The sequence below is a fragment of the Barbus barbus genome, assembly GCF_936440315.1.
Source record: "Barbus barbus genome assembly, chromosome: 8".
Classification (NCBI taxonomy): Eukaryota; Metazoa; Chordata; class Actinopteri; order Cypriniformes; family Cyprinidae; genus Barbus; species Barbus barbus.
In genome coordinates, this window is record NC_136736.1 from 24,414,707 (window position 1) to 24,434,043 (window position 19,337).

Below are 19,337 nucleotides of genomic sequence, written 5' to 3' on the forward strand. Positions count from 1 at the left end.
ATGCCCTTTCTCAATAGGGTTGACAAGAGGATCTGATGATTGACAGTATCAAAAGCAGCAGACAGATCCAGCAAGATAAGTAATGAAGATTTGGAAGCCGCTCTTGCAAGTCTTAGGTCTTCAACAACAGAAAGCAAGGCAGTTTCGGTCGAATGTCCACTTCTGAAGCCAGATTGGTTACTGTCCAGGAGGTTGTTCTGTGTGAGAAAGACAGAGACTTGGTTGAACACAACTCGTTCAAGTGTTTTTGCAATGAAAGGAAGAAGGGAAACCGGTCTATAGTTCCCTAAAAGAGTTGGGTTAAGAGTGGGTTTTTTTAAGAAGTGGAGTTATACGAGCCTGTTTAAATGCTGAGGGAAAAATTCCAGTGTCAAGGGATGTGTTAACGATGTAAGTGAGTGCAGGTACAACTGCAGGAGAAATGGCTTGAAGGAGATGAGATGCAATAGGATCAAGCGGACAGGTAGTAGGATGACTGGAAAGGATGACTTCTGCCTCAGAGAGTGGAGAGAAGGATGTGAACGAGTGTATGTTTGCTGGTAAGATGTGTTTGATAGATTGTGGTTATAAGTGGTTAATAATAGCTGTTTAAATAATCTTTTGTGGGTATTTTCACAGTCAAATTTATTTTGCGATTAATTAATCGAAACATCATGTAATTAATTAGATTAAAAAATTTGAATCAACTGACAGCCCTGTATATATATTTATATATATATATAACTCAATCGAAGCAGCTGAATACTTACCCATCTTCAAGAAACGGCAAAAAACTCATCTCTTCCATATTTATTTGACCCTCTAAGTCTAGCACTCTCTGTTCTAATTTGATCTTTTTCTATCTGTCTTCTTTTTATTTAAAAAAAACACACACATTTGACCCTCTATCAATTGCATATTTATTCTCTAACTGCTAGCTTTTATTGTAAAACTAACATCAGCTTTATTTTTTCTATTCTATCTACTTGTTTCTTATTAAAAAAAAAAAAACACTAGGTTTTTTTCTATATTCTATCTACTCGTTTTATTTAAAAAAAAAAAAAAAACGTTTTATGTGTACTGCGTTAGGCTAAGCAAGACTTGCAATAGCACTTGCATGTTGTTGCTCTTTTGTTGGTTTTGATTGCTTCTAATGTCCTCATTTGTAAGTCGCTTTGGATAAAAGCTTCTGGTAAATGACTAAATAAATAAAATATATTCAAAATAGAAATTGAAAACAGAAGTCTTTTCTAACAATATGAGTCTTCACTATCAATTTTTATCAATTTAACACTTGCTGAATAAAAGTATTAATTTATTTCTCATAAAATAAATAAAAAATGACAGAACCCAAACTTTTGAGTAAATGCTGTTCTTTTTAACATTCTATTAATGAAAGAATCCTGAAAAATGCCTCACAGGTTTCCAAAAAAAAAAAAAAATAATAAAATTGAATCATCACAAATGTTTTCAACATTTCTTCAACATATGGGAGTGGATCCATTACTCGTGGCAAATCAACTTAGGTGTAACAAAATAGCAGTGCAAAAAAAAACATTAAAACCTTAAATAAAACTATTTTAAAAAAAAGTGCTCGCGTTACAATATATCAGACCAGTATTAGGCAGAGAAGAACCAAAAGAACTGAAATGAAAATACAGACAGCACACTGCCCTCTCATTGCGGCGCGAAACTATTTGAGGAAATGACGTCACCTAGTTACAGTAGTTAACGAACCTCCACACTCTTCTGTGCAGCGAGAAACAGCCTGTTTTATCTTCAAACTCTTGTCTTTCTGAACAGCATTTGGAGATACACAGCGAAATAAAATGAAGTACGTCAGCTTTGTGTTTTGGAGATTCAGTCTGACAGTGTCGCGGTCGCGCGTGTTTTCATGTTAATGTCAAAAGGTAGGCATTGCTAACTAGCTGTTGGCGTGCGTGAGTTTTACATTTGTACAGAAGTTTATGGTCTAATTTGTAATTAAACAAAATATGCACATTACACCTAGAAGAGCTTGCCAGTCTGATAAACGTGAATTTCTGTGGCAGCATTTCTAAAAAAGCTTGTTAAAGCGTTTCTCCCCTGTGTGTGTGTGTGTGCATGTTTATGTGGTTTATGAGGACACAAATTTGTATAATGACATGGGTATGACAGAGGTATTACAATATGAAGGTGGTTTATGAGGACACTGCCCATGTCTCCGTAATTCAAAAGGCTTAAAAAAACATACTAAATGGTGTTTTTTTGAAAATCTAAAAATGCACAAAGTCTCCTGTGAGGGCTAAGTTTAGGTGTAGGGTTGGTGTAGGGCAATAGCACACACAGTTTGTTCAGTATAAAAACCATTACGCCTATGGAGAGTCCCCATAAACCACAAAAACCAACGTGTGTGTGTGTGTGTGTGTGTGTGTGTGAGCATGTTCAGATACACTGCTCTCACCTCTTTGAAAGATTCTCCAGTGTATTGATGTTTTTATTAATGCGAGGAAACAATAGAGAGGCACTGATAATCGGTATAAATATTGTCATCAAATCATCCAAAAACTAATTTTCCACAATTACATTTGTCATTATTGTTAATAATGATTGTAAGAAGAGGTAGTATGTTAATTGTTGTTAACTAATAATAATACATTTGTTAATAAAGTAATAATAATGTGTTAATTGTTGTCTAATTATTCACTTAAATGATTAGACAGCAATAAATAAATCAATAAGCAGAAATAAAACAATAGTTAAAACAGTCAATATTGCATTAATCATTATTCTAGTGGTCAAAAAATTATTAAGGTCTTCATGTTGTCCACCACAATGTTTAAAGGCCCCATGACTTTTCCTGTTGTTTGTGATTTACTGGACAAGGATTAAGGTTTAGAATAAAAACAAAAAATAGAACAATTATTTTAGATATTTAAAAAAAAAAATCTGGGCAGTAGGAACGGTTGATGAGGAGGTGAATTAAAATAAGAAACATTGTGATTTTTAGACTTTTTTTTTTTTTTTTTTTTTTTTTTTTTTTTTATTATTTTACTTTATCTTAAGGCCTCCTTGTTAGTTTGGTGAGAGCCCATTGTTGGCCCCTGGTTAAGAACCACTGCACTAGAAAATGTAGAAGTTGTTCAGACAGTTCATTTCTTCATTTGCATGAAGCATTATCTCAGTTGTTGGTAGTAATTTTATTTATTTATTACTGCAGCTTCTTTTTCTTTTTCCATTCAGGTTCCACTGAATGAGGTCATATTTCGAAGACACACTTCAGAAATGTACAGCCCCAAAGAGCTAGAGGGAGAAGTTGACCACTCGTTCTTTGACAGTGACTGTGAAGCTAGTGGATTTGGTTCTGAGGATGGGCGGCTCAATAAACAGAAGGCCATGGAAAGACAAGATGAGAAAACAGGAAAAGAGACCCATGTTTCAATGGATCAGAAAGGAAGTGAAGCTCAAAGTGTAAGAAACAGTAATGATAAAACCAAACTGGAGGATGATTCAAACCCAGGCAGCAGGGGGCAAAGTGAAGAGACAGAATATGAAAAAGAGCGACAAAGTACTGATGGATTTTTCAAAGGCTCTTCATCACTTCCAAGTGCCAAAAGCTCAGTGACTGTGATCAACAGCCAATCAGATGAAGGATCTAGTGTGCATTCATCTGATGAGGAAAAAGAGCTGGATGATGATTTTAAACTCAGGAAAACCAATGTTAATGTTAACAGCGACAATGATGATGATGGATACCATCATAGTGACGATGAAAGTGAGGAGGATGTGAGATCGCCAATCACGCAATCAAAGAAACATAAGGGATTGTCCCACGGAACACCTAAAAAATCTGGAAAATTCCACAAGCTGAGCCGTAGTCATTCATCGTCATCTGACCCTGAGTCCTCCCACGGTAGTGAAGAGAGAAGCTCTTTTCAATCTCTGAAATCACCTGTAAAACATCAGTGGGTCGGCTCAGCTTACCAGAAAGAACGACCAAAAGATACGGCCGAATCTGAAGACACAGTTACTGATGTTACCCCTCTCTCAACACCAAATGTTAGTCCTTCCCAGTCCATTGATGTGGCACTGCCCTCTGAACCTGTGGTAGCGGATGTTCAACAGCCCAGTGTTACTGAGAAGATTGTTGCGAATGATGTTTCAGATGGTCAGGACAGAATAAGTTCTGAAGGAGAGGATGGACCAGGTTGGTGCCATGAATTGAGATATTTTTGTTGTTGTTGTGGCTGTTTCTTACGAGTCTGTTTCTCCCCCTTGCAGTGTTTTTAAAAGTAAAGAAACAATTAAACAGAGTACTTATGGTCTCCAGCCCTGGCAGTGTTGGTAGCAGCCGTAAGAACTATTCCTTCACAGATGATGAGGTACGGCAGATCGACCGGGAGAACCAGCGGCTATTACATGAACTGTCCCGGTCATCGGCACATTCACACAGCGGCAGCTCTGCCTGCTCCAAAAGCAGCAGTCGCAGGAGTAGTGCACCACCCATACGCCTTTACCACAGCACCCTCAACAGACAACGAGAGCAAGAGCGAATTCAAAAGGAAAACCTGGTCAGTGTCGGTCTTTTATTTCATGTAACAAGAAAATGCTCTCTTTCTCCACTAGAGGGAGCTGTTCCCTATGTTTTAGTTATGCAGGAAAGTCCTCTCTAACATTAGATTTGAATCACACTGAGAGCAACCCCTATTATAAGAGAGAGACTTTAATTATTCTTCGGCCTCAGTCAAGCAAGAGATTGTGTGTTTGACTTTGCTCTTTTTCAGCATATGCGTACACCGCCATTCAAAGGTTTGGAGTTTTTTTTAAAGAAAGTGAAAAAAAAGGTGAAAGTGACGTGACATACGGCCAAGTATGGTGACCCATTCTCGGAATTTGTGCTCTGCATTTAACCCATCCAAAGTGCACACACACAGCAGTGAACACGCACACACCATGAACACACACCCGGAGCAGTGGGCAGCCATTTAAAAACTGTTTAGCAAGGATGTATTCAGTTGATCAAAAGTGACAGTAAACATTTGTTTTACAAAACAACATTTCACAAAAAATGCTTTCTATTCATCACAAAATGCTGATAAAATGTGTCGCATTTCCGCAAAAATATTAAGCAGCACAGCTGTTTTTAACTTTAATAATAAGAAATGTTTCTTCACCACAAATTCAGCATATTTTTCTGAATGATCATGTGACACTGAAGACGGCTGAAAATTCAACTTTGCCATCACAGGAATACATTTTATTTAAAAAAAATATATTAAAGTAGAAAACAGTTATTTCAAATATAATAATTTCAGAATATTAATGTTTTACTGGATTTTTGATCAAATAAATGCAGCCTTGGTGTGCATAAGAGACTTCTTACCACCAAGAAATCTTACCACCCCCAGACTTTTGAATGGTAGTGTTTGTTTGGATTCTGTTCTACTAAGAATTTTTTCCTTGTTCGTCTGTGATGATATCTAATGATGTAATTTTGTTCTGTGAGAGTGTTTATTTTAGTGCTCTGTGAAAGTGTGTGTGCTTGGGGTAGGGGCGCTGTCAGCCACAGCCAGTAAAAGCGGAAAGACAGTTACCACCTGACTGAGACGAGAAGAGACAGGTGGAAGCAGTTCTGCACACATGCTGGACTTGACATTATACTAGCTTCAGTCATAGAGAACATATTACGCAAACTCTTTTCCTTTTTTCCCCCTTGCAATAGAATTTAAAGGGATACTGTAGTTCTCTCTGAACCTCACATGCATATTCTCTTCACAGATCCTTAGCGAGTCAGACACTCCTCTCTGTCAGTTTTTATTGAATAAAACAGAAATAAAATACCCCTTAATCAGTAGAAGCAGGGACTACGAGCTTTGACTCAGACTGCATGTTCCACTATGTCTTGTTAGCGTTTTACTGCCTAGCAACTAATGCTGGAACACAAGGACGAGTTCAAGACAGCCACTCTCTTTCTTTAAGAGCAGTGAGCGAGCTGTCCTCTATCTTCACCTTTACTCTATTTCCAGTCCCAGCTCTTTTCACGGGTTTTGCTTACTGAGAGGTTTCCAAAGGGCTGTTCGTACCGACGTACGGAGGCATGACAGCCTGTGACATTCTGATCCTTGTGCACTGGTTATTTTTATTCTCAATGGCTCACTGTGGCTTTTCAGAGTGCATAGTTGTAGGCACTCTACTCTTTTGGTTATCTTGTTTGAGGATAGTTAATATGAGTATTTAGGATAAATCACAAAATATGTCAAGAACATTTTAATTGTCATATTTCAACCCTAAATAAAAGAAAAAGGTAAAATGTTTTGCTAAAGTATACGAGGAATACACGGGGAAGTCGTGGCTTAATGGTTAGAGAGTCGGACTCGGAATGCAAAGTTCGAGTCTCGGGCCGGCAGGGATTGTCGGTGGGAGGAGTGAATGTACAGCGCCCTCTCCACCTTCAAAACCACGACTGAGGTGCCCTTGAGCAAGGCACCGAACCCCCAACTGCTCCCCGGGTGCCGCAGCATAAATGGCTGGCCACTGCTCCGGGTGTGTGTTAACGGTGTGTGTGTTCACTGCTGTGTGTGTGCAGTTTGGATGGGTTAAATGCAGAATTGCACGAATTCCTAGTATGGGTCACTATACTTGGTTGTATGTCACACCATTTTCTTCTTTCTTCTTCTTTCTTAAAATAAAGTCAATTTAAGGACCTTTGTGGTATTTTTGTGACAGTTAAGCACAAATTGCTCCCAAATTCTAATTACTGTAATGCAAAAATTATTATTGTTATTATTATTATTAATTATAAATGGAAAAAAGTTTTATACAGTAAAAAAGTATTCATTAGTAATAATCAAATAATGAATTGTTTTTATTGTAATTTTTAATTTTAGGTCAATTTAAATAATTACACATTCTCATTAACATAATGTTCTTCATCTGTCTTTTGTTTTGTTTTTTGTTTTTTTGTTTTGGCCAAGCTAAATAAAGGCAATTTTGGCCAGCATGCTAATAATAATAATTAATTTATGTTGTAATTCAGCATGCTCATATGGTGAATTCAGTTCAGACCTGACCTAAACACAGGGTTTAATAGAACGTACATTTTAATGAATCAATTGATTTATTGCCAGCAAATTATTTACTACTTCAAAAGGATTATTCTTTTGGACATGTGTGTTATTGTATGTGTAAATATGTGTGGTTTCAGGCATTCCTGAAGCGTCTAGAATCTGTGAAGCCCACTCCTGGCATGACCCGAGATGAACAGCTAGCTGATTACCAGCGGCAGTGCAGATACCTGGGAACATACAATACAGCTATCCCACCAGTCAAACTCAAGTCCAGCAAAACATCTGGTACTTTCTTACACACAACATACAAATTTAACCCATAGTTGGTATGAAGCACTTTAAATAATGAGAGTATGTTCAGTTATCTGCATGTCATTTCTATTACATTTTTCCAAATTCAGCTGCCTGCATGTTGCAAATATCAAAAATAATAAACTAATTACTTGGGCTAATGACGATTAAAATGTATATCTTATATAATGTATAAATATACCGCATTCTGTAGTGCTTAAAATGTATCATATAGTGCATTCTGTTTACATTCATTTTTCTCCTCAGAGAAGAAATATTAAGTTCTTTCTTTTTTTTTTTTCTATTCCAGTATGACATTTTGAGTCATGTACTCTACTGCCATTCATGATGTGCTTTGCCTGAATGTAATGTTTTGTGCTTCTGGATCCTTTCTTTTATATAATATATAATATGTTTGCTAGGTAGGCCTTTGTCCTTTATTTACTGATAAACAAGAGTCTAGCTAGTGACATTTGTATATTGAACTCAAAGTACTTTTTGTCTAAATGCTTCAATTGCTTTAATTATCTACATGCATTAATTGCATTTCATGCATTTAATTCTGTTAAACATATTTAATATTGTTAAACCTCAAATTAACAGTGCCAGTAACACAACTCTTGTCATTCCATGAAAACAGGAAGGACTTCAAGACCTGGCAGTAGTCCTCACAAATCTAGACCGGGAACTGCTAAACTCAGCAGAACAACACCACGGCCTGCTTGGTCCTGATCCTCATATTTTTTTCCTTCTTTTTCTCTACTCCCAACACTTTCACTTACATGTTCTGCTCTGACTGTAAGTAGAAAATAAGACTGCAGGTCACAACACAAAACATTCTGGATAAATGTTGCAAAACGACTTGAGCTCATGGTAATTTGTCCAGATGTGGAGTGATATAAATTAAAATACTTGTCAGAAAATTTACACAGCTCAATAATCTGCTAAATTATTTGACAGTGTGCAGCTTTTTTATATATATAATTTTTAGATATGGTTTGAGACTAAATTAATTCAATCAGCACTGCTTGGGACCATAAAGTGTAACAGTCCATTTTCTGAGACATTCAAAAGTAAACTAGTGCCTGTATGTGACAGACAACAAAAAGACTGTATGTATGTTTAAGCGCTGTATTCTAAAGCCACTGCTGCAGTTATCAGAATAATTAATTACGTGACACATCTGTCAGAAACTAAATCTCATGTGAAATAAAGCTTTATTAGTCGTAGAAATTTTCAGTGTTGATACATTTTTCGGAAAGTAAAAGTGATTTATTTATTGACCCAGCCGTATGACACTTGAACACTTGGCATGCTGATATGAAGTGACACACATGCTCAGACAGTGTCCCGTCTGTTACAATGAATGTAACAATGCTAGTTATTCACCTGTCACTCCTAAAGTGCGTTTGAAAAGGCTGACTGACACTTGCTGACACATGGTAGACTAACAAGCTAAGTAGTTACATTACTGTAACTTGTTACTGGTACTAGCTTTTACTTGGCGATTACTATGAAAACAGTATTATTACACAACATTACATTATATTTCTTTGCATATCATTATTTAATGCACATTCAACATTAAGTGATGATTTATTTACTTTTTTAATGAATTTGCAATCTTATATTAATGTTATAATATAAAATATAATTTTATGCTCTGTTGTATTACGATATAATATTATGATATTGTGATAGTTATACACTGCTGTTTGAGGTTGGTAAGATATTTTTAATGTTTCTAATGTAAAGAAGTTTCTTAGGCTCACCATGGCTGCATTTATTTGATCAAAAATAATATTACAATTTGAGACAACTATTTTTATATATATATATATATTTCAAAAGTAAATTATTTTATGATGGCAAAGCTGAATTTTTAGTAGCCATTACTCTTCAGTCTTCAGTGCCATGTGATTGTTCAGAAATCTATCTAATATGCTGATTTGGTGTTTGTGTTAAAAACAGTTGTTCCGCTTAATATTTTTGGGAAAGCCATGATGCAGGATTCTTTGATGAATAGAAAGTTCAAAAGAACAGCATTTATAATTTTTTTTTACTAATTTAATGCATCCTTGATGAATAGAATTATTGATTTCTTTCAAAAAATCTTACTGACCCCAAACATTGAACGGAAGTGTATGTACTGTATATTGTGTCATATGAGACTGATGAAATTTCAACAGGTATTCATAAACTCTATTCATGTGAATGAATTTGAACCATTACAAATGAACCATTAACCATTACAGAGCTGACACAAAACTTTTGACTTTGTTATACTAAATTTGTAAAACCTGACAGCGAGACGTATTATGTCACAGAAAGAAACCACAAGCACCAAGAAGTAGTTGTATTTTCACCTTTATTCTTATTAAAAGAACACACAAGGTAGAATACACCACAAGAACAGTCAGCTTTCCAGTGTACAGCCACTTGCTTCAGTCCGGAAATAAATGTGTTCAGCTAGCTACAGAAGAGAGGAGCCACTGTAGAACATTATGGATTGATTCAAATAAATAAATGAGAAACAAATCTCTTTCAACCTGACCAGACTGAAAGTCATCTAAAACTAAGGGGCAGTAGGTAGACTTAAATATATTTACAAGTGTTGGGGTGGAGATCTCATGATCTCAGTCCACCCCTGGGCCAGCTTGGCTAAGTACACTTAAGACATACACAGCGCTTAGGGGTTTCTTTTGGTGGGATGGACATGATGGATGGAGAATGTTTATGTGTACTTCTTGATCTCGTCGTACAGGACCAGCACAAAAGCACCACCCATGCCTCTGAGCACGTTGGACCAGGCACCCTTGAAGAAAGCTTTGGATCCCTCATCTTTGGTGATCTTTTTCCAACAGTCAATTGTGCCCTTGTACATAATGTCAGCTTTTGGGAAAGAAAAGGGATGCGTTAGACTGATCATCAAGCAGCTTTTATGTTCATACATAAAAATTTTGTGCCAAACTGCCTGATCCTTTGGCCTACCTTCTTTGCGTCCGGACTGCATCATCATACGACGTCTGACGGTGTCAAAAGGATATGAAATGATACCGGCAGCGGCTGTGACAGTCTGGGCAATCATCCAGCTGATGACAATATGCGTGTTCTTGGGGTCTGGGAGCATACCTGAGTGACAGAGTTAGGCAATGTAATTGAGGTCTATTTGACAAGCCGTTTATTTTATTCACGTCAGATGTTTCCCATCAGTTGCTTACCTTTAGCTGTATCATAGACACCGAAGTAAGCAGCTCTGTAGATAATAATGCCCTGGACAGACACGTTGAAGCCAAGGTAGAGACCCTTTAAACCATCAGACTTGAAGATCTTGGTAATGCAGTTCCCAAGACCAGTGAACTCTCTCTCCGCTGTGCCTTTGCCAATATCAGCTGCAAGCCTTGTTCTGGCGAAGTCGAGAGGGTAGACGAAGCACAGAGAGGTGGCACCGGCAGCACCGCCAGAGGCCAGATTACCAGCAAAGTAACGCCAGAACTGGGTCTTCTGGTCCACTCCTCCAAGGAAGATCTTCTTGTACTTGTCCTTGAAGGCAAAGTTGAGGGCTTGTGTGGGGAAGTATCTGATGACGTTGGCGAGGTTGCCTCTCCAGAAGGACAGAAATCCCTGCTCTTTGGGAATTCTCACTACGCAGTCCATGATGCCTTTGTACTGCATGTCAACTGTGATCTGTTTGCTGGCATGCTGGACCTGTGAAGTAGCAGTGTGGATTGGTAAACGGAAGATGGCACATTTTATGTCATTGTGATCACATCAGATAGGAATTTTTGAATATTTTGTGGATTATCAAGATTTCATTTATAGTTATATGTCAGTGCTGCAGGTTCATCTTGCATTGCAAACCCTAAAAGTTGTCTCTGATTTGGAATAAAATGGAAGAGTTCAGAGTTTAATTCTTTACACTCAGGGATCAGCCTGACCACGTGCGCGAGCTTGGCGTCACACCCCACTTGTGCGCGGGGTTTGAGTATTGGGTTGCAGCCTCCAGACTATTTTTAACTTTAAGCTTACACCAAATATCGCTGCTCTTCACAGTCACGATCTTAACGCACATGATTGGCCTTCATGAACTCTCGGACTGATGGAAATATAAATGTATTATAAATAGTATTACAATTGTTTTGGGAAATGCAATACTTAAATTACAAATAACACTTTCGTCACAGTTCTTAGAAACGCTTTAGAAAGTAGCACCATGGACAGCGCCATAAATTGTATATGCAATATCAGGAAAACCTTTTCTTTTGGTTAGTCTATGTTTAATTAATTTATTAATTTACAAAAACTTGTCGTGCAAGTTCATGGCAGCCTCTTTTTAAGCTATGCAGCTGTGACTCGCATGCAACTTGTTCGAGCTATCTACGAGGTTATTTGATATAACTGTGAATAATTATTCATTCTTTTATCTTGATTTTAAAACGTACCTGCAGTAAGAGTTTGACTCTTTCAATGGGGGCCACAGCTGTCTTGGAGATGGCAGCGGCCACACCACCGGCCAAGAAATCCTTCATGAAGCTGATCACCGCGTCAGACATGATGTCCTATCTCCTGAATGACAATCTCACCACCAAAGGACCCTGTAAGAACCCCAGCGACGCCCCTTCAAATGGACGAGTGCTCGTGTTTGCTCCTAATATATCCGAACTCATTATCGCGAGAGGAACAGATGATGGATCCACGAGAGACCGAACAGAAACTCGAAGCTGAATTAATATCCTGGGTCACAGGCTAGAAGTCTTATGTAAGTTCATTAATGTCCAGGGTCATGGAACTGGGGACGTTTAAAGGACACATTTTATTTCTCACATAGCTCACAAATGTATCACCATAAAACTATTTGATTCGTAACCGCTGGGAAAACGTTTTATATATAATAAAATTATAATAGGCAACATATAAGCAGTATTCATTTTACCCCAGAACCTTGTCAACATTGCTGTAGATGTTTACAGGAAAGTTACTGTAATTAAGTAAGAACTATTTTGCTTCCTAAATCATGAATTTTAGATCCATACACACTTCCAGGAAAAAACTGACCAACACTCTTGTCTAATTAGCTATAGGCCAATATAAATACAGTTAAATGTATTTTATTTTGATTTTGTTGTGATGCTACAAACCCTGCAGTAATATAACTTAAATGCGCTGATTCTAATGAACACAGGCATTGCATTTAATTCAAACTTACTGGCAATTATTAGTTACTGCATTTGATTGGTTCCTGATGTTTACATGAAAAACTGATCAAGAAACTACTTTGAGAACTATAGGCCTGTTCACTTTTATGAATTCTTCTATATTCTACCATAAGTTTCACTTTGAGGTCAAGCGACCTCCACTCCCACGTGTGTCACGTGACAGATTGCCCGTAAAACCCAAGGAACTTTTTTTGGCAGCAATTTTTAAAGACACACTTATTTATAGTGACAAACAATCTTAGTTTATTATTTATTGTTGTTATGTAGTCGTAATGCTTGTTTATTAACGTTTTTAAATTACTGACTGGTACCTAAATAGGCCAATATAACATCACATTTTGAATGGTAATTCATATAGTTTGTGAGTAATATTGCTATTTCAATCTTTATATTTATGTGCAACATGAGCATTGAAATGTAGTATTATTAAATGTAATTAAATGTAAATTTAATTGTGTTCACTGCACAAAATCCTGCATATTCTGACTGGAGTTCTCCCCCTCAGTCTAGTTAAGTCTGTTGCCTGGCTGCAGTACAACCGTATTCTCTTTGAGGTGTTTTGAGTGTTACTAAAAACAAAGCAGGAGACACATCTTTACAACACAATGGAAGTTTGATTGGGTGCCAGGCTGTAATAACACATCAGCTCAAATTTCAGAACAAAGCTATATAATTTTCTTTCTCTGTCCCTTGAAGCTGGAATATTATGCTAAGAAATCAATATGCATGCAAAATAATAATAATAAATAACACGGATTCCAAAATTGACTTGGAAAATTGTTTATGTAATAATAATTAAAATAAATCTGCTCTTTATGTAAAAGTGCTAACGTTGTCTTTTACGGGTTGGGTTAGGATTAATTACCTGCACACACACTAAAAAAAAAAAAAAAAAAAAAAAAAAAGCCAATGCTCTTGGCTCTCTTGATCTAGTGTGTGAACATCACGCGCATTTACATTTGCTAGTGCAATCTGCAACCCTATAGGCTCCAGCGCTTGCTGTTGCTAATGGCAACTTGGCTAGTCTTCTGTAAAACAGTAAGCAGACAGTGTCTCTTAAAATTATTCAACATTTTTGACATTTAAGCCATTATAAAGCGCCTGAGTTCGATGCGTAATTTATCAAATTAAGTCATCTTTCTTAGCGCATAACGCAATTTGGAAAAGGGCTTCTCAGGAGACTTTGTGTTCAAACTAAAAACCCTTCAGTCAGGATGTCCACGGTGGCTTCTGTGCGGCTCCCGGCCATCCAGCACCCTTCATCGAGACTTGGAGATCCAGAGCGCATCTCTCTGCGGGGTTATTCCACAGACGGCGGCAGAGTTCAGAGATGCTGGATGCCTCAGAGAGGAACCAGACCTCAGTCTCCAGGGATGGAAAGCCTGGACTCCGCTTTTCGCAGTGAGAGCAGCAGAAGTGATATCAGTTCTCTGATGGAAAAAGGAAAAAGAGGAGGATTAGATATTCCAGAGCAAATCCCTGAGGCAGATGAGACCATCCAAGACAGATTACCTGCCTTCCGTGAGTCCCTAGCCTGACGTTTATGGAGCTCGTTATAATAGCACGAAGGCGCTTCAACACCTAGAGCTGCTGATAATGTAATGGTAATGCTTTGTGAATTTATGGAGGTCTGACTGTAAATCAGCATTTCAGCACTAGAAACAGCGCCAGAGGACTGATAAACTGCTGATTGTTAAGCGTCTATCAGGTTTGGTTTAGATGTGACACCGAAATAATGAATTTACATTTCATTTTACGCAATTAGAAATAAATTCCGTAAACGATTCTTTTAGCTATTTTTTTTAACATGTGCAACCCTCGGTAGATTGTTGGCGAATTATGAGATTATTTCAGAATTCGAAACAAAATAACAAATCAATTTACAAAAATACGTTCAGACTTTAAATTATTTTAATGAAGTTCAGTGAAAAAAAGTCAACCATAGCTACATGACGAAAAAAATATTTTATTAATTCGTTCACTGTTTAAAAAATGCAAATATTTAAAATAAACACAGATAAATACAACAAAGATTATTGTAGTACGTTTTACAAGAAAATACTAGGCTACTCTTTGTTTTTGTTTTTTCTCAGCGTTCAAGAGACTACGGAACCAAAATTCATGAAAATCATTCGATTTTGGGATGTTTTTAAGGTTTACTGGTTCTTACCATAATTACTAAAGTTCCACGATTGCTCAGGTTTCCACGTGTTAGTCCACACGAGGGCGCTGTCTCATCGGGGGATTGAATTGTCTGGTGGTCAGTGAAACTTGCTCAGTCTCAGTAACTTATTATGCATTTAAAGGAGCAGTACCCAGTCTAGCAACAAATATAATAGCAGAAAATGAAGCATATTTTTAATTTACATAATATTTGTGTTGTAATATTTTCATGAAAATGACCAGGTTAGCAAAAATGTTGCTATTTAGCTTGGTCACCCATTCCCAATGAGTGTATTAAATGCTGTAAATTGTCTGGTTTTTGTGCTTGATATAGGTCATAGGGCAGCATCAGAAACTCGCTCCATAAGCAGAGTCTCTCATACAACTTATTCCAGCACTGGGCCGTGGACGACCGATCAAACAGATCAGGTACACAAATTTAAATCAGGAATGATATGTTTAAAATTATTGCACTAAAACACATTGCAACTTACTATTACATACAGTTGCCCCCCAAAATATTTTGTACCACTTTTTTTTACCACAAATATCATTCATTTTAACAATAAAAATATCTGATCAAATTTATTTTAAATACTTAGGTTTTGTGCTATAAAAATATATTTATAATTTAGACTGCATTTATTTGTTCAAAATGCTGTACTGTGCAGTAATTTTATGAAATATTATTACAATTTAACTTAACTGTTTTCTATTTTAATATATTTTAAAATGTAATTTATTCCTGTGATGGTAAATTTGAATTTTTAGCAGCCATTACTCCAGTCAATGTCACAGAAATCATATTAATATGCTGATTTAGTGCTCAAGTAACAGTTAATAATTTCGAGGAAACCGTGAATTATTATTATTATTATTATTATACATGTACTCAGGAAGGATGCATTAAATTAATTAAAATTGAAAAGCATTTAAAGACATTTATAATGTTAGAAAGGATGTCTAATTCAAATAAATGCTGTTTTTTCTTTGTTCGTCAAAGAATAGGCTACTGAAAAATTTAGCACAGAAAATAGTTTTTTAAATTGCAATAATATTGAACAATATTGCTTTTTTTTTACTTTACATTTGATCAAATATATGCAGCATTGGTAAGCGTAAAGAGACTTCTTTCAAAAACCTAAAAAATAAAAATAAATGTAAAAAATCTGAATAATTCCAAACTTTGTATGTGGATGGAGGTGCATAGTTGGAGTGATAATATAAGTGATATTAGTGCTGAGGAAAAAAGTTAATTGACATTTGTTTGCGGGGGTGTTTCCTTGTTTAACAACTTATTTAATTCAATAAAAATACTTAAATAAATAAATAAAATCACATATGTTTTAGAGCACTGTGTACAATTTTGCATAGCTTTCCATTCACAATGTGATTCCATTGGGTATAATTCTGGATGCAGTGCATTAATACAGGCATACTTTGAAGTATCCCCAAGTGCTTTCCTCTCAGTGACAAAGTTGCTGTCCTGTGTTTCTCCTTTTGACATCAAAGCCTGGCATTATCCCATTGAGAAAGAGAGCTACTGCTCATGTAGAATAAAACAGAATAACTGATAAAATCTCAGCTGCAGCTCAGTGGTTAACACCAAGATTACCCAGGAGAGATATTAGCAAAGAGAAATAAAGAGAAAGAGAAGGAGGGAGTACATGTGCAAATGGGTCTGTGAGAGAGAAAGTCCTACAAATCTGCAGGTGTCTGTCTTCTAGAGGGGGTGTTGTGTGTGATTAACCCTGCCAGTCTTATCCCTGGGGTCCTGTCTGTCTGACCGACTGAACCCAGCACACAGGCCCCCTCGACTCCGCCTGGTCACGAGAGCTGCCTTAGTCACACAGTGGGGGTACAAACACACACCCACACTCCCGTCACAAGAGTCAGAGTGGGTGTATGGATAAACACACAATCCCTTCATCCCATCCCGCTCACAAAAGAAGTTCAAACTGCTGTCACTCATCATATTTAATAAATTCAGCACTTCAAAATCTTTCAGTTTCTGCAGTTTTTAAATAAATCAGCATGCTGCCCATAGGATGGAGATGATCTTTGTGATTATCACACAGTTAAGTTTAGAACAGATCTTCTGTGATGAGTTTATGATTGTTCAGTTCATTTATCTTAGTCATATTATATCTGCATAAATGTGAATGATCTCCAGAAAGGAAAATCAAAAACTAGTCTGCAACATAGGAGTAACTAAATATATTAAAAAAGACTTATAAATATTTTTGGTCATTTGGTCAACTCATAAGGGTCAATCGTTTGGGAACTGGGCTACATTTGTCATATGATTTACTAAAACAACCAGCTCATTAAAGTCATTCGAGTAAACAATGAAAACAATGGCCTTGCTCAAGTAAAAAAAAAATGGCTAATTAGAATCATTCATTCAGTTTTTGATTCACAAAAAAAAAAAAAAAAAACATTCACTCAAACTCAGTTCTTTTAAGGCAGTTGATTTGCTGTAATATATATATATATATATATATATATATATATATATATATATATATATATATATATATATCATCTCCAGAAAAGTAAAGTAAAAAAACTAATTCATTTCAGTGTGTTAGGATTGCAAGTGAAAGTGTGTGTTTCTGTAAAGAACAATAATGTAGAATATTGAGTTCTGACTTCATCATTTTGTGTTTTTGTAAAATGCATTAAAAAAGAAAGAAAGAAACAGAAATAACACTAAACCAATATACCGATTTCACTCTTTCTTTTAAAGCTGGACGTTGAGCTAAAAGAGCGCATTCAAAATACAGGAGCTCTGACGCTCAAAATCCTGTTCAAGAATAACCACCCTGATGGCAAACCTCTGGTCAACAGGTGAAAACAGACACATCCAGATGTAAACATCGGATTTTTTTCTCTCCATTGTTTTATGGTTTGTTGTTTTCCTAGATCTGCTTTACTTGAGATCCTTACAAATTTCCTAAGGAGGCCTGTCACAGCTAAACAGCTGAAAAACCTTCTATTTAGGTAAGTAATGACAATGCTGAAACAATTCTTAAAATAAAAAGGATTTTGTTGTACTTTAAAGGACTGTCTGATTACTGTTGTTTCAAGATCCATATGATTAGAAGATCTAATGTTTTGCTCTCTCTGTGCAGTCTGCACCTCTCTGACCGAGTGCTTATCAGTTTTGAGGAGTTTTATGGTGCCCTGAAAGACCCAGACTCCAATAAAAGTAACCCCGCAGGTCTTCTTACAATTCCTCAGACAATGGCCCTGCTGAGAGGACCTGCACGCAGCAGGTGAGATCTCTGCAGTCCTGACACACTACTATAATTTTGCTGAAATTAATAGTCCAGTTAACATGAGAGGAATGTCATATTGAATGATATCCTTTGTTGTCATTTGAGGGAAAGTGAAAATTAAAATATCAAAAGCATGCTTCATAAACAACTATTTCAAATAATCTAATTAACAAAAAAATAGTATGCTATGAAACTTGCTATATAATAGCTATGAAACTTGCAGGATGTTTTAATGGTACAAAGACCTTGTATATGCAAAAGATCAAAAAAATGTATAGCCTGAATATACTGTACATGTAATATACTGTAAGTCGCTTTGGATAAAAGTGTCTGCTAAATGCATAAATGTAAATGTACTATTGTGTTTACTTTTGCACAAGGCCGCCAGTATTCAGAACAACAGAAGGATTGCGACATATAACTTGTATAGCGAAGTATTCTTAGAAAAGATCTGGATCAGTGATTTTACTTCTGTTTTTCGCATTCTAATAAGGTTATGTTACTATGACCAAATTTAAATAATTTGAAGACTTATGAAGTTTGCAGAGATTCCGGCCCTCACATTGAGAACCACTGATTTAGCATCATATAGATGCCACCTTGTTTGTATTTTTTATCTAATGCAACATTCAGGAATTAAGTGTATTTGTAGACTTAATGTACACTTAATGAAGATTATTGAAAAAAAAAAGTTATCACACAAACAGTGCTCTATAAAGAGATAACGGTTTGCGTCTTGTGCCCAGGGTGGACAGGATGATCCGTTCTGGCGCCCCCTCCTAACTGTACCTAACTGTTTAAAGCATCAGTGTAATACAATGAGTTTGTAGAAGGAGTGTGAAAGTTTGTCTGGTGTGTGTGTGTGTGTGTGTGTGTGACATACTGATTGCGTAAGACCTGGTCAGACCAAGACACACTCCAGCCGTGAGCAAAAAAAAAAAAAAAAAAGAAATCTCTGTGACTAATCTCACACATTTTCCCTCTCTTTCTTACAGACACATTGACTATGAGTGCCCAAGTGAGAGATGGGAAAGATAGGATGAGGGAAAGAAAAAAAGACTGAATAAAAAGACAGCAAGAGAGGGATAAAGATGAAAGAGCTACAGGAAAGAAGAGTAATGTGGCACACATAAAAATGTGCAAAAGGCCGATTTATGGGTCCAAAAGGGTTGAAAATAGAAAGAAAGGATAAGTGAAAGACACAAAGGGACATATTAAGGACAATCATGAATGATTGACAGTATGTGTATGTGTGTGAGAGAAATAGACAAAGAGAGGAGAAACAAAAACAAGACTTTTAAACCATTTCTTCAGTGCTCCTAGACTAGAGGGTCTGTCTCACACCCCCACACACTCAGATA

General features: G+C 36.5%; 2 protein-coding genes across 4 annotated transcripts; one reads left to right on the forward strand and one right to left on the reverse strand.

Annotated features, from left to right (window-relative positions):
• Positions 1-1,686: 1,686 nt before the first annotated feature.
• LOC306874253 (uncharacterized protein) lies at positions 1,687-8,546 on the forward strand. 3 transcript variants are annotated; one of them, XR_013784611.1, is made up of 6 exons: positions 1,687-1,813; positions 3,202-4,165; positions 4,240-4,529; positions 7,163-7,310; positions 7,627-7,738; positions 7,957-8,546. XR_013784611.1 is itself a non-coding variant. In XM_079424154.1 (5 exons), the coding sequence occupies exons 2-5, from the start codon at positions 3,244-3,246 to the stop codon at positions 8,046-8,048; spliced, it is 1,452 nt and encodes a 483-aa protein (XP_079280280.1). In that variant the 5' UTR covers positions 1,687-1,813; positions 3,202-3,243; the 3' UTR covers positions 8,049-8,546. The 3 variants fall into 3 exon arrangements, 2 of the variants coding, with proteins under 2 accessions (XP_079280280.1, XP_079280281.1); XM_079424154.1 differs by lacking the exon at positions 7,627-7,738; XM_079424155.1 differs by lacking the exon at positions 7,627-7,738 and having other exon boundaries at positions 1,688-1,889.
• Positions 8,547-9,668: 1,122 nt separating this feature from the next.
• On the reverse strand, positions 9,669-11,943 carry LOC306874004 (ADP/ATP translocase 1-like). The gene is made up of 4 exons (XM_079423660.1): positions 11,759-11,943; positions 10,538-11,024; positions 10,308-10,448; positions 9,669-10,208 (listed from the first exon to the last, which is right to left on the reverse strand). The coding sequence occupies exons 1-4, from the start codon at positions 11,867-11,869 to the stop codon at positions 10,051-10,053; spliced, it is 897 nt and encodes a 298-aa protein (XP_079279786.1). The 5' UTR covers positions 11,870-11,943; the 3' UTR covers positions 9,669-10,050.
• Positions 11,944-19,337: the final 7,394 nt, after the last annotated feature.

Excerpts from the sequence above, each read along its gene's own strand:
- LOC306874253 (XM_079424154.1), top strand. The coding sequence starts at position 3,244 with ATGTACAGCCCCAAAGAGCTAGAGGGAGAAGTTGACCACTCGTTCTTT. Across the intron at positions 4,166-4,239 it reads TGAAGGAGAGGATGGACCAG|TGTTTTTAAAAGTAAAGAAA; the intron begins GTTGGTGCCATG and ends TCCCCCTTGCAG. Across the intron at positions 4,530-7,162 it reads GAATTCAAAAGGAAAACCTG|GCATTCCTGAAGCGTCTAGA; the intron begins GTCAGTGTCGGT and ends GTGTGGTTTCAG.
- LOC306874004 (XM_079423660.1), bottom strand. The coding sequence starts at position 11,869 with ATGTCTGACGCGGTGATCAGCTTCATGAAGGATTTCTTGGCCGGTGGT. Across the intron at positions 11,025-11,758 it reads GAGTCAAACTCTTACTGCAG|GTCCAGCATGCCAGCAAACA; the intron begins GTACGTTTTAAA and ends GCTACTTCACAG. Across the intron at positions 10,209-10,307 it reads GCAGTCCGGACGCAAAGAAG|CTGACATTATGTACAAGGGC; the intron begins GTAGGCCAAAGG and ends CTTTCCCAAAAG.